General features: G+C 43.2%; 1 protein-coding gene across 1 annotated transcript in view; it reads right to left on the bottom strand.

Moving 5' to 3' along the window:
* LOC120526345 (suppressor of tumorigenicity 7 protein homolog) overlaps positions 1-14,231 on the bottom strand; it is a 98,056-nt gene that overhangs the window by 72,574 nt on the left and 11,251 nt on the right. Inside the window, exons 3-5 of the mRNA XM_039749501.1 lie at positions 8,008-8,170; positions 5,567-5,621; positions 131-246 (exon numbers count right to left, since the gene is read on the bottom strand). Coding sequence (XP_039605435.1) covers positions 131-246; positions 5,567-5,621; positions 8,008-8,170 — 334 coding nt within the window. The remainder of the gene's footprint in view (positions 1-130; positions 247-5,566; positions 5,622-8,007; positions 8,171-14,231) is intronic.

Genomic DNA, 14,231 nt, shown 5'->3' with positions numbered 1-14,231 from the left:
GTTTGACATCTGCTTTTTATTTTCAAGTAACTCCACAGTTCTACTTTCTGCGTCCATTTGCGCACTGTGCTTCTTTTATTATGGAGACTCTAACACAAAGTGCCCAGATCGCTTGTCACTCTCTGCTCACCTGATTCTGCTGGATGAAGCTGGTCATTGTCACAGGTGAATAAAGTCTGGTGATCCTGTGCAGAGAGGTTCATGTCATAGTAGGTTAAAGGCTCCTTTCCAGTGACCCATGTATACCTTGGAGATAAAATGAAAAAGTAAGAGTCCTAGAAGAGACTTGCTTGGACAGTCGAACTTCCTCAGATAAAAAGATACAAAATGCTGCACTTTTTAGTAAAACAAAAAAAAAAAAACAAGTACTGAACTCTATGGGAGCGGCACAGTGGCGCAGTGGGTAGGCTGCTGCCTTACAGTTAGGAGACCCAGGTTCGCTTCCCGGGTCCTCCCTGAGTGGAGTTTGCATGTTCTCCCTGTGTCTGCGAGGGTTTCCTCCCACGGTCCAAAAACAGGCAGGTTAGGTGATCCTAAATTGTCCCAAGTGTGTGCTTGGTGTGTGTGTGTGTGCCCTGCGATGGGCTGACAACCTGCCCGGGATTTGTTCCTGCATTGTGTCCTGTGCTGGCTCGAATTGGCCCCCCGTGACCCTGTGTTAGGATATAGCGGGTTGGATAATGGATGGATGGATAAACTTCCTCTCTCCATAGAATTCATCAGAATTAGATGATGTTAAAAGTGGTGTCCCTCAGGGGTCAGTGCTGGAGCCACTGTCTTAACATATTCATATAATGATTAAATAACTATGAAATAAATAAGTATTTATGTTAAAAAAAATATAAAATATAATTTACATTGGGAATAGAAAAGAATCCCTCTCTTCGAAATATTCCCATTTTTTTGCTTCACGGCCTTAAATGAAAACACAAACCAATATTTTTTCCAGTTTTACTTACTCAATGCAATCTCTAACATCCAAGTGAAAGATATCACAGCTACAGTTCAGAAGAATCAAAAACAAGAAATCCTGAGATGAATAAAGGATCCCCCCCAAACTCACTCAGGTGTCAGTGCCCACCATTCCTATTGCAGTTACTGGCTTCCTCCCACCTGTGCTCAGTTGTAATGAGTGTGATTAGTGAAGCTGTTCCTGGTCCACTCATTCTCTTGCTTGGTAGTGCAAATGACAGCAAACAACTGACTGTGGGTGGCAAGTCACTTTCAAAAGATCTCAGGGATAGATTTGTGGACATACATAAGGCAGGAGATGGAGACAAAAACATCTCAAAAGGCTTTATCAGTCCCAAAGAGCTCAGTAAAGTCCATCATAAAGAAGTGGCGAGTGTCTCGTACTACTAGGACCCTCCCTGGATCCTCCAAACTGGATGGAAGAGCAAGGAAGAAACTGACAAGAGAGGCTACCAAGAGGCCAATGGCCACTTTGAAGGAGTTACAGGATTTGATGGCAAAGAGTTGCCATTGTGTGCAGGTGACAACAATTTGACAAGTGCTTCACAATTGTGGCTTATTCATGAGGGTCGCAAGGAAAAAGCCACTTCTCAAGAAAGGCCACATTAAGGCTGGTTTGAGCTTTGGCAGAATGCACCTTGAAGATTCTGATGTCAAGTGGAAAAAGGTCTTATGGTCAGATGAGGCCAAAATCAAACTACCTGGCCTCAATACCAAATGGTACACCTGGCGGAAATTCAATGCTGAACCCTATGGTCACTCTGTCTGAGCTCCAGAGAACCTGTGTGGAGATGGGAGAAATGACCAAGACCAAAGGACAGTCACTATTGCAACACTTCACTAATCTGGGCAGAGTGGGTAGATGACACACGAAAGTCCACTTGGGAGTTTGATTAAAAAAAAAAAGTCACTGAAAGGACTCTTGTCTGAAAAATCCTAGATTGAACTCACATCTGGAGGGCACCGGGCATGGCTCATCACCGCATTACTGCATCATAATGTGGGCTTGTTTTTCAGCAACAGGGTCTGCGAGCCTAGTCAGGGTTGAGGGAAAAGCTGAAAAGCGGAGCAAAGTGAAGCGATATCCTTAATGAAATCCTGCTCCAGTGCGGTCAGGACATCAGACTGGGCCGAAGGCTCACCTTCCAACTGGGCAAAGACCATAAGCACAAAGCAAAGGCAAAACAGGGGTGACTTAGGGACAGCTTTGAGAATGTCCATGAGTTGCCCAGCTAGAGCCTGGGCTTGTACCCAACCAAAAATCTCTGGAGAGCCCCGAAAAATATTTTTATCTCACAATGTTGTCACAATAATCTCTATATATAATCTTCATTTGGATCTTGATCTTTGTTTGTCCGCGAATGAATTAGAAGAAGAAGCACTAGATGGCAGTAGAGAGACAGCTAAAACATAGGCATTGCATTAAGAATCTCCTCCAGGCTTATACTACTGAAGACTGCAGTACGCCAGTCACACCTCAAAACACAGACATTCAAACTAAACAAATTGTTGTGCTTTAAATTAATTAAAGAGATCTTCATTTAGATCTTGATCTTTGTTTGTCCGCGAATTCCACGCATGCGTAGACCACCTTCCAGTTTAGTACGTTGTTGTTACTCACAGATGTCAACAATGTGCCGGAATAACGAAAGGGGTGGTGGACAGTGTTATGCTGGTTAGCTCCTGAGGCCTGGTTAGAGAATGAGATTGCCGAAGATAAAAGGTACGTGCCTACGTAACATATGAATGAAAGAAAGACAGTGGGTAAAATGAATGACAACGTAACAGCACGTTCCAGAAATTATTATTGTTACGTTGTAGCCGGTGAGTGCTGCGCGTCTCACAGTTGTACGTGGCTTGCTCACATGTCAGTGAAGTGATCCCTATTTATGCTTTAAAGAGCCTGGATACCTATGTGTCCCCCTTTTATAACCATTGCTCCGTGTATATTGCCTTAGTCTTTGAATTGTCACAAAGCAAAATGCGAGATTGGAGAAAGGTTGAGAAGAGATCGTGAGAGGAAACGACAGCGTCCTGAAAACGAGACGGACTAAATGGACAGAAACAGAAATGCTCCTACACCACCACATAATTACGATCCGGACAGTGATTCCGAGTGGGCCGTTCCTATCGAATCAGTGCCCAAGGGTTTTCTTTTTTTAACTTTGTTTCCCTTATAAAAAATCATAATGCTGTGCGGCGAAGGGCCCAGTTCACGACTGGCAGCCGCGTTTAAACAGGGAGCCCATCACAGACAACTTTAACACGCGCAACGTAGTTGGGTGGACATGGCTAGTCTCTATATATAATCTTCATTTGGATCTTGATCTTTGTTTGTCCGTGAATAAATTAGAAGAAGAAGCACTAGATGGCAGTAGAGAGACAGCTAAAACATAGGCATTGCATTAAAGATCTCCTCCAGGCTTATATTACTGAAGACTGTAGTACGCCAGTCACACCTCAAAACACAGACATTCAAACTAAACAAATTGTTGTGCTTTAAATTAACTAAAGAGATCTTCATTTAGATGTTGATCTTTGTTTGTCCGCGAATTCCACGCATGCGTAGACCACCACATAATTACGATTCGGACAGTGATTCCGAGTAGGCCGTTCCTATTGAATCAATATCCAAGGGTTTTCTTTTGTAATTTTGCTTCCCTTATAAAAAATCATAATGCTGTGTGACGAAGGGCCCAGTTCACGATTGGCAGCCGCGTTTAAACAGGGAGCCCTTCACAGACAACTTTAACACGCGCAACGTAGTTGGGCGCACATGGCTAGTTTGTTATAATTGTATACGTTGTATAACAAGAAAACGGTACACGGTGGACAAGAAAAAAATCAGAGGCTTACCACGATTGCTTATGTAAATCTGGGACTGAAAGAACAGGGGTCAGGCGCCAACAATCAGGGGTTAGTGAAGCCCCTGTAATGGACAGCTGGGGGATCATGCTCTAACGGGAGGCCTGGAGAAGCAGGGAACCAGGAGAGGGGCAATTCATACCTCGGGACATGAGAGGGCAGCCCCCCTGGGTTGCATCGGGGCCACGGGCTTGAGGCTTAGAAGCTCAACAGTGCCGCCAGGACAGCACCAGAACCATGGTCTGGCATAGGTTTGGCGGGGGCAGTATAAAAGAGGCCGCCAAACTCCATTTGGAGAGCCAGAGTCAGGAGGCAGAGTTTGCGGGAGAGGAGTGGAGGCAGAGAAGGAAAAGAAAGGACTGTGAGTTTGGGCAGTTTGGCGCACTGTGCTGTGTGCAGATAGAACTGTAAATTAAAAACGTGTGTGTTTTGGGACATTCGGAGTCCGTCTCTGTCTGTGTTCCAGGCGTCTTTCACACCCCCCACCTCCTGAGCCCACTGTCCATTTTTAAACCTGTCCTGTGTTTATATCAGTTAGGGCAGCTGCGCCTTTCCCATTGTGTTCAAACTCCATTTAGCTGCTGGCTGATAATGTCGGTTCTTTATAATAACACTTTGCGGATAATATTGTTTAATCAAGTCAGTCTTATGCTTACATAATCACTTTCCCTTTCCATTTATTTCCGGAGAAGTGACATGTTTTTGTCTCCTGTTAGCTGATTTAAATAATGTAATACAAGAAGGTTGCTGCTGCATGAGCTGTGTGCATGTGCACCCACTATGCCCGGCATTTTGACTAAATTGTTTTGGGCATCCAGGCAGCCATCAGATGGATAAAAGGGGAAAATACACAAAATGTACAAGTTCAACCAACCGCTCTCAAGGTAAAACTGAAACAGGATTCCTAGTTGAAGTCGCACACGACACTAATCCATTTTAAGATGGGCAGGTTTCCAAATTCGCCAATGGTTTTCAATGGGAAACTTTGAAATTTTTTAATTTCATACAGAACAATCTGTCCAAGATATCTGAATGAAAATTGAACTGTCTCGATCGACAACATTTTTTGAAGAAAAAGTGTGCAAATCTCAATAAAACTGGTCCACGTGTAGCAGGGTTGGTTCATGTGGACAGACATGAGCGCAATAGGTGATTTGCACGTTATATGTGAACACATTGAAAAATACCATTTGTGTAATTAAATAAACAGCAGGGCGGCACACTGGAGGACCACCATGGCTGCAGGTTTTCATTCTAACCCTTCTTTTAATGAGTGACCCGATTTTGCAGCTGATCAACTTCTTTTGAATTCATTTTAATTGACTTGCTCTTGGGCGGTACGGTGGCGCAGTGGTAGTGCTGCTGCCTCGCAGTAGGGAGACCTAGGTTCATTTCCCAGGTCCTCCCTGTGTGGAGTTTGCATGTTCTCCCCGTGTCTGTGTGAGTTTCCTCCCACAGTCCAAAGACATGCAGGTTAGGTGCATTGGTGATCCTAAATTGTGCTTGGTGTGTGTGCGTGTGTGTGCTGTGGTGTTCCCTGCCTTGCGCCCTGTGTTGGCTGGGATTGGCTCCAGCAGACCCCCGTGACCCTGTAGTTAGGATATAGCAGGTTGGATAATGGATGGATGGATGGAGGGGATTAAAAGCAATAGTAAAAAGACAAGAACAAAATGACAAAAGTTAATTTTAACTTACTTCTAGATCACACGAGGTCCGGCAATTGACATACCTGTTATACTCAGCACCTCTGAAAAGGTTTAGTGGGTTTCGCCATACTTTGCACTCTGTGAAAACACAAATGAACAGTTTGAGAAAACATTTGTATTGTTAGGAGTTCTGACTGAAGCCATGATTTGTCTGATGATACAAATTTATTTTACCAAAGTGACTACATTTTCTAAAATTGCACCATAAAGCATCTTGCGAGAGACAGAGGGCACCACCATGCCCCAAATCCTGGACACAATTAACACAAATACAGTCACAGGTACAAAGCAGTGGTTTTTATTACCAAAATACCTCACAAAGGTTTCTTCTAAGGCTACACCTTAGCAGTGTTACATGATTAACATCGTGTTAAATGTGTTATGCCGATTCGGGTCTTTCGTAGCATTGGTCCTTGTGTGTCTGTGTAAATATCATCCCCTGGAAACAAAGAGGACAGGATAACGTCATGGAACCGTGGCCCCTCGTGATAATTCGTCCTATCAATCCCATCATTTTTCATCCGGGTCATTTACTATTTAAACACAAGGAGAAAAGGAGGAAAAAAAAAACCTGTTTTTGTTTCCACACCAAAAACTCATCACGAAGAAAGAAGGGAACGACGATTCAAATCGCCGACACATTCTCCTGCTTGCTGCTTTCAATGCCGGACTGGACAATTTCACCAATACAACAGAAAAACCCCGGGGTTCTGGATCACGCCGACACACTGAGGATAAAGAACGGTGAGACTGTTTTTTGTCATTTGGGAGAGGAGCACGCCATCACTGTTGTCTGTTTATAATCGCCGCAGGACATTTTTACAACTGAATCAGGTTCACTACCATTACTCATCCTCTGTTTGATCTTTTATGGGAGGTTTGTGTTTCCGTGAACCTTACTTGTTCCTTGTTCAGTGTGGGGTCAAGGGAGGGCTTGTGTTGTATACTTTTTTGGTTGCACTTTTTATTATTATATCATCCTACATGGCACTTTTGGGGTGTAATGAGGGAGCTTTGAAGGGAATGAATTATATATGGTTTGGCTGTTTTGTTTCCTGTCACTGTTAATTGTGGCAGAGTGCCAGGGTCCATGCCCGGCCAGGACGCCCCTGCAGCATATGTTCCGGAGGAGCAAGCATGGGAGACCCAATACCTCCCAGGTTGGCAGCCTCCCTGGCTTGCAGCGGTGCCTCAGACTCCCGCAGGGTTTTATGAGAGTTGGAGTTTGGTGCAGCCCTGTTGGGTTCCGCAGGCACCGCCAGGGGGTGCTGCAGTGGCAGCTGCTGGGCCCTTCTGGGCAGTTATTTTTCCCGGAAGGGCAGCTGGGTGTGGCAAAATAGGGACTTATAGCGCGACTCCGATCTTTTAGGATTCGCTTCTGTGGTGCCTCACTCTGCACCGCTGTGAGCCTGCTGTTGTTCTGCCCCGGCAATGGACAAAGAATCTTCCATAGACGTGGCAACTGCACTTCAGGACACACTTCAGCGTGTCATTCCCATTGGGTGGGGAAGTGGAGGGGATCCCAAAAGTGCTCAGAAACCTCACAATATGAAGAAGAAGAAAAGGATGATTCGGCTCCTGATTGATAACTGTGCTGCCCACAACATGCTTCCGCATTTAGATAATGTTTGCGTTGAATTCCTCCCACCCAATTGCACAGCAGCGCTTCAGTCATTGGATTTGGGGATCATTCGCACCCTGAAAGTGTATTATGGCAAGGAAATGCTGAAAAAAATTCTCGTCAGCATAACTTGTAGGCAGAAGGAGATTAAAATTAAGGCAGAAGAAGCTATTGAAATGATTGTAAACGCCTGGGCGCAAGTTAAAGAAAGCACTATAGTGACAAATACAGAATCTCATTACAACAAAATATTTTTTAGGTCCCTGGGAGTTCGTTGTCACGGAATTGTACCTGTATTGAGGTGTCGGTTAGCTTTAATTTCAATCGACCTGAAGCGTTTACCAGAGGGGAGTTTTTGGAATAAGTGATGAGCTGGGTGAGCCGAGTCTTTGAGGATCCTTTCGACATTTTCGGTGGGTGACACGAGAGGTCTACAGGTCTATCACAGATAGAACAGCACAGCCAATTATTTATTAAGCAGACCTCACGACATGTCGTCATTTATTCTTGGAGTGTGTTGTTGCTGAACCAAACCAGACAACAATGGAGAATGTGATTACACTTTCACTTACGGCTTTGTAAAACTGAACTAGGATTGGCTGGGAAATATTTCTTTTGTTGGCATAAGAAATAAAGTCGCTGCTGTGCCGTTTTAGTGATGGAAGTGGAGTGAGTTACTGTGCCAGCTGAGGGTGTTGGACCCCCCTGGTAATTAAATAAATAAATAATACAAAATAATGATAATTCCCAATAAATCTAATGCATAGTAGAGGAAACATTTAAAATATGCAAAGCAAGGAAACTACAAAATAAAAAATGACACACAACATTCAGCACACCTACCGGATACACTGGGCCTTGTGGAATCCGTCTCCCCATTGACAGACGTGAACAAACCTGCAGACGAGGTGCTTTCCAAACCACCTAACAGGGGCCTCAAGTGGCTCACAGAGACCTGCTCTATGAAGGAGGCGCCATACTTCTGGAAATACCACCACTCAAATATCTGCAAAATGGAAAATAACATCTTTACCAAAGGAACCATCACAAAAATGTGTGTTCTACTGTATATCCGTTTGGTTTATTTTAGCTATTTAATATTTGTAAAGCTGTAAAATATTCCAACCATCTGGTGTGCCACTGTGCCTCCTTGATCCATCGCCATCATGGGACAGGAGGTGGAGGAGTTGCAGTCTTACAGGGTTTTATGTGAATAGTAGGCCAAACTGGGTGGATAACAGACTTGCTGTGCAAAGACAAAACTCACAGCTGGGTCTTCACTGAGGACTGTCAAATCCTTTAGTAAGAGTAATAAGCTGGGGGGGAGATTCCACAATTACAAAGTTTCAAATATACTGATTGACACTGTAATCTACTGGGGAAGTAAAACCATACACTTGAAGAAAATGGGTGGTGCAGTGGGTAGCGCTGCTGCCTCGCAGTAAGGAGACCTGGGTTCGCTTTCCGGGTCCATGTTCTCCTCGTGTCTGCGTGGGTTTCCTCCCACAGTCCAAAGACATGCAGGTTAGGTGCACTGGTGATCCTAAGTCTTCCCTAGTGTGTGCTTGGTGTGTGTGGACCCTGTGGTGGGCTGGCACCCTGCCCGGATTTGTTCCTGCCTTACATCCTGTGCTGGCTAGAATAGGCTCCAGCAGACCCCCTCCCCCCCCAAGTGACCCTGTGTTAGGATATAGCAGGTTGGAAAATGACTGACTGACTGACTGACTGACTTGAAGAAAATGAACAGCTACATTATAGGACTTGCTAAGACTCATGGGAGACGGTGACAGAAGAGAGGATAAATGCAGAATAAGAGGTCATATTGAATCCTCATTCCTCTCCATGATGCATTGTCCTGGTGCACCATTAACCACCATTGTCTCATTACACCGTGATGTGCTACGTTGGTGCTTCTGGGAGTCTCTACAGCCATCAGACTTTAAAATGGCTTGTGCCAATAGCTACTTCAACAAGTTAAAGCAGAAAGTACCTTAGCAGATTAAGTACTGCATTGTCACCCACACAAGCCATGGGAACGATTCACTTATGCGGATCTGGTAGGAAAAATGGGAAGGGTAGGAGTGAAGCAGAGTGGGTAACTGCCTACACAGTTTTTTCCCTTAGAATGGAGAAAGAAAACATGGGCAAACCATCACATTATTTCCCCTTCATTCCTGAACGTCCAGCTCCTTTCGTTCCACACGCTCTCAGAAGTTTGAACCCTGCTTCCAATGAGAGCAGATCTTCCCTTTAAAGATGTCTTGTGAAATAAGCACCAAGACCAATGGGCCGTCACTTCTTCCATTTTCACCATATTTCTTTCTGCTTACTTGTAAAACACAACTGTTATTAAAAAAGGGTCACTGCACTGACATCCCAATGCTTTAACCCCTTGTAGGCAATGCTTGCAGTCTCGCTACAAACCGCTTCCAGCCTGAATGTAGCCGAGGTGGCATATGTATCCCATCAATGCCAGTCGATACATATTCAATACGGACCACGGATCGTATTAGAACCACTGGTCACGCCATCTAGTAGTCGTAGTGGAAACTACTGTACATCCACCTGATGGAAGCGAAGTGTTGGTGTGGCCGTGGATTTTGGCAGCTAATTTCAAGAGTTTTTTTTTTTTTTTATTGTGTTTTTTCTGTCCTCCCTGGCCATCGATCTTACTTTTATTCTATGTTACTTAGTGTTCCTGAATTTTATTTTCTTATTTATTTTGTCTTTTTTCTCATTCTTCATCATGTAAAGCACTTTGAGCTCCATTGTTTGTATGAAAAGGTGCTCTAGAAATGAATATTGTTGTTGTTGCTGTCTAAGTCCCTCTGTGATGATTCAGCGTATTCTTGAATATCTGCTAATCCACCTATCTGGGTATCATCTGCAAAGTTAACCAGCTTGTTATTTATATTTCTATCTGAATCATTTATATATATTAAAAACTAGCAAAATACCTGCGCTTCGCAGCGGCGAACTACTGCCTTAAAATTTTTATTAAGAAGAAAATTAAACCTTTTTAAACTGAGGGAAAATATCCCAATAATTATTTGTTAAGGATCTCTTTGTATACCACATTGTCAGTTTGGCCCTCTGGTTGTAATATGACCAAGCTGTGTGCTGAGCTTACTCTTGAACATGTAACGTACAGTTGGCCGTGTGAACAGTAATCTTGTTTCAAATCTCACAGCTTGGATTGCTGCTGTCACAATCGGTTTGAGTTTCATGGTTTGTTTCAATGATGACAGTATTTGTAGGACTTGTGTTGAAGTGGCATTCGGCATCTGTCAAGCGTTGTAAGTATACAACCAGTTTCATCGATAACTTCACATCCAGCTTTTGAGAGTTTAAACATTCATAAACATCAAAGTGTCCACTACTGAAATCGTCACCTGTGAATCTAAGATGTTTAAGAGGCATTGGCGATTGTCCAAAGGTGTAAAATATTTGGTCATTTCGGTACACTTGAAAGCGACAACCGCACAATTCAGCGGCAGCCATCAACTCACATGCAGAACCATAGGTGAAGGGCTTAAGCATTTCACTCTTCTAGTGCTCCTGTGTAGTCTAATTATCTCCTGTACCGTCATCAGTCCACACCTTGAACCTGTCCCAGTCATTCAATACATAAGACACAATGTTCCTCCAGATATCAAGAGTGAGCCTGATATGGCCGTGCAATATGTAACACAGAGAATGGAAAAGGTAGGTGCCATCTCTGGAAACCACTCGGTAAGTGACAGTTCTTTGATCGATGGTGATCACCTCGATAGACATGTTAATGGGGGTACGGTTGGAATGGTAAAGGAAATGGGAACCTGAACAATGTAAAGTAAGTCTAAAATATCTACATAATAACTATAATCGTAGTAAACGAACAATAAAACAGCGGAGAAGCCGTGGATTAAATAAAAAGGCTGTAGTTATCAGCAGGGAGACGTGAATCCCGTGGCGAAGCAAGGAAGGGAATGTAGAGACTGGAGCGACGGACGGCCTTATATAGGCAGGCAGCCAACAACGTGGGAGGCGTTGGGATGAGGGACCCAACGCCACCTCACACGGTGACCGAGCTGCAGGCTATGGACGTATATATGTATGTAAGTAGGAGTCAGTTAGCGTTGAGAACTTGCATACCAAATTTCTTAAAGATGGGCCCATATGTAACAAAGACCGCTGAAAAGTTCAATATGGCGGCCGACAGTGGCATCATACCATCGAAATAAGTACGTACTTGGGTTTCGTTTAGCGCAGGGAAGCCGTCTACCAAATTTCGTGAAGATGGGGCCATAAATAAGAAGGTTCAACATGGCAGACGTTGTTGACCGTTATCCGTAGAATTTCGAAATGAAACCTGCTTAACTTTTGTAAGTAAGCTGTAAGGAATGAGCCTGCCAAATTTCAGCCTTCTACCTACACGGGAAGTTGGAGAATTAGTGAAATTGGAAAGTTCAATATGGCAGCCGACAGTGGCATCATACCACTGAAACAAATACGTACATCGGTTTTGGTTAGCGCAGGGAAGCCCCCTACCAAATTTCGTGAAGATGGGGCCATAAATAAAAAAATTCAACATGGCAAACGTTGTCGACCGTTATGACCATTACGCGTAGAATTTCGAAATGAAACCTGCTTAACTTTTGTAAGTAACCTGTAAGGAATGAGCCTGCCAAATTTCAGCCTTCTACCTACACGGGAAGTTGGAGAATTAGTGTTGAGTGAGTCAGTCACTCAGTGAGGGCTTTGCCTTTTATTAGTATAGATAGCAGAGGCCCTAGTACTGACCCCTGCTGGACACCACTCTAATGTCACCCAATTCTTTCTTTTTTTATTATTAATTTTATTGTAATCACTCCATACAAAAAATCAATACATTTTTACAAAAAGTAGGATTAAGAACAAGTCGACCCCAACCCCTGAGAGAGACAACATGGCCAATGGAGTAAAACTTAAGGCTTGTAAACATACCTAAATTGATGAGTTTGATAAGCCAATAGAGATGAATGGAGAAGCAGAAATAATTACTTCCTCTGTGCTTTAAGAGGTTATTTTAAAATATTACTGATTAGATGCTGCCATGTTTTGAAAAAAAATCTGTATAGATCATCTGAGTATTTGATTTTTTCCAATTTCAGATAGTATAAAACATTGGTTTCCCACTGACTTAAAAGAGGAGAGCTTGGGTTCTTCCAGTTTAGCAAAATAAGTCTGCGTGCCAAACGTGTAGTGAATGCAATCACAGTTTGTTTGTCTTTCTCCACTTTAAACCCATCTCTGAGAACCCGAAACACAGCTGTTAACGGGTTAGGAGGGATTGTGACACCGAGGCTGTCTGAAAGGTAATTAAAAATTTTTGTCCAGAATAATGCCAAAACATGTGACCCAGTGAGGCTGGGACTTGGTTGCAGCATTCGCAGGTTGGCTCTTGCTCTGGAAACATTTTGGAGAGTTTTAGGCGAGACAGGTGTGCTTGATATATAATTTTGAGTTAAATAATTGTATGCTTTGTGCATATGGAGCTCGAGTGAATTCTCTGCATTGCTATTTTCCACTCCTTTTCTGATATATATTGATTAAGAGATCTTTTTCCCAGTGTCCTCTTGGATCTTTGAAAGGGAGGGACTGTAAAATAATTTTATATATTGCAGAGATGGTATCTGAGTCCCTGAAATTGAGAAATATCACCCAATTCTGTTAAAGTTCTTCACACTCTCATCACCCTCTGTTTGTTGTGTCTGAGCTAATTCTGCACCCTCCTACACACCACAACCTGAACTCTGACATCTTTTAGTATCAGACAGGTGATGAGCAGTGCTTGATCTTTGACAGGCACATTGCTTGGAGTTTTGTCCAAAGAGTTTAATTTTTATCTCATCAAACCGGAGAATCTTTTCCTCATGCTCTCAGAATCCTTTAAATACAGAATGGCAGGTGTTTCTACTGTCTAGCCCATCTACCATAAAGACCTGATTGCTACTGAGATGGCCATCCTCCTAACAGATTCACCCATCTGTAGAGCTCTGTTAGAGTGGCCATTGGGCTCTTGGACATCTCTGACCAAGGTTCTTTTTGCCCAGTTACTTAGTTTGACTGGACAACCATCTTTAACAATAAGATAATAATATATTTTATTGTTATAGTACCCTTTAGGAAGTCCTGGCACTTTCAAACTTCTGCCACTTTACAATTTTTGAGGCCATTGTGCTCCTGTGGACACTCGAAAGACTTGGAAATGGTATTATCCCCTTGGCCTGATCTATGCCTGGCCACAATTTGATCATGTAGGTCTTCAAGGAGTTCCTTCTCCCTTTTTGGTCTTGATGTGCGGTGTGAACTGTGGAATTTCACATGTGTGCCTTAGTAAATGACGTCCAGTCAATTCAGTTTGCCACAGGTGGACTCTAATCAAGTTCTGGGCACATCCCAAGGAGAGATAAAGCCAAAAGGATGCACCTCAGCATAATCTGGAATGCCATAGCAAAGGGTCTCAATAAATACTTCTATGAATGAGAGACTTTTGGTTTTTGATTTGTAATAAATTTGCAAACCTTTCTGAAAGCATGTCACTTTGTCATTACGGGTCATCGAGATGTAAAAATGGCAAGCTTAGGCATTTAAAAGGAAATCTACAATACAATAAAGCAGGGGTGCCCAACTCCAGTCCTGGAGTGCTGCTAATTAACTTGTTATGGCCCTGCGGTGGACTGGTTTGTTTCCTGCCTTGTGCCCTGTGTTGGCTGGGATTGGCTCCAGCAGATCCCTGTGACCCTGTAGTTAGGATATAGTGGGTTGGATAATGGATGGATGTATTAACTTCTTTTGAATTCATTTTAATTGACTTGGTTTTTAAGAAATGTTCCCCTGAATTTCTTCTTTGTTCCTCTCAGTTGCTTCATTTCTTTCCTTAAATGGCACCCAAACAGAAATAAAATGTGAAGTGAGGCAGCCAACAAAAGACTACCTAAGTCAGGGCCTCAAACTCCAACTAATTTCACTCCAACCAGTTGATTAATGAGACGCCGATCCTTGTCGTTAATTAAATACGTTCTTTAATTCCATGGCTTGATGCT

The sequence above is a fragment of the Polypterus senegalus genome, chromosome 3 (genome assembly GCF_016835505.1).
Source record: "Polypterus senegalus isolate Bchr_013 chromosome 3, ASM1683550v1, whole genome shotgun sequence".
Taxonomy (NCBI): Eukaryota; Metazoa; Chordata; class Cladistia; order Polypteriformes; family Polypteridae; genus Polypterus; species Polypterus senegalus.
This window is presented reverse-complemented; position numbering and strand designations above follow the sequence as displayed.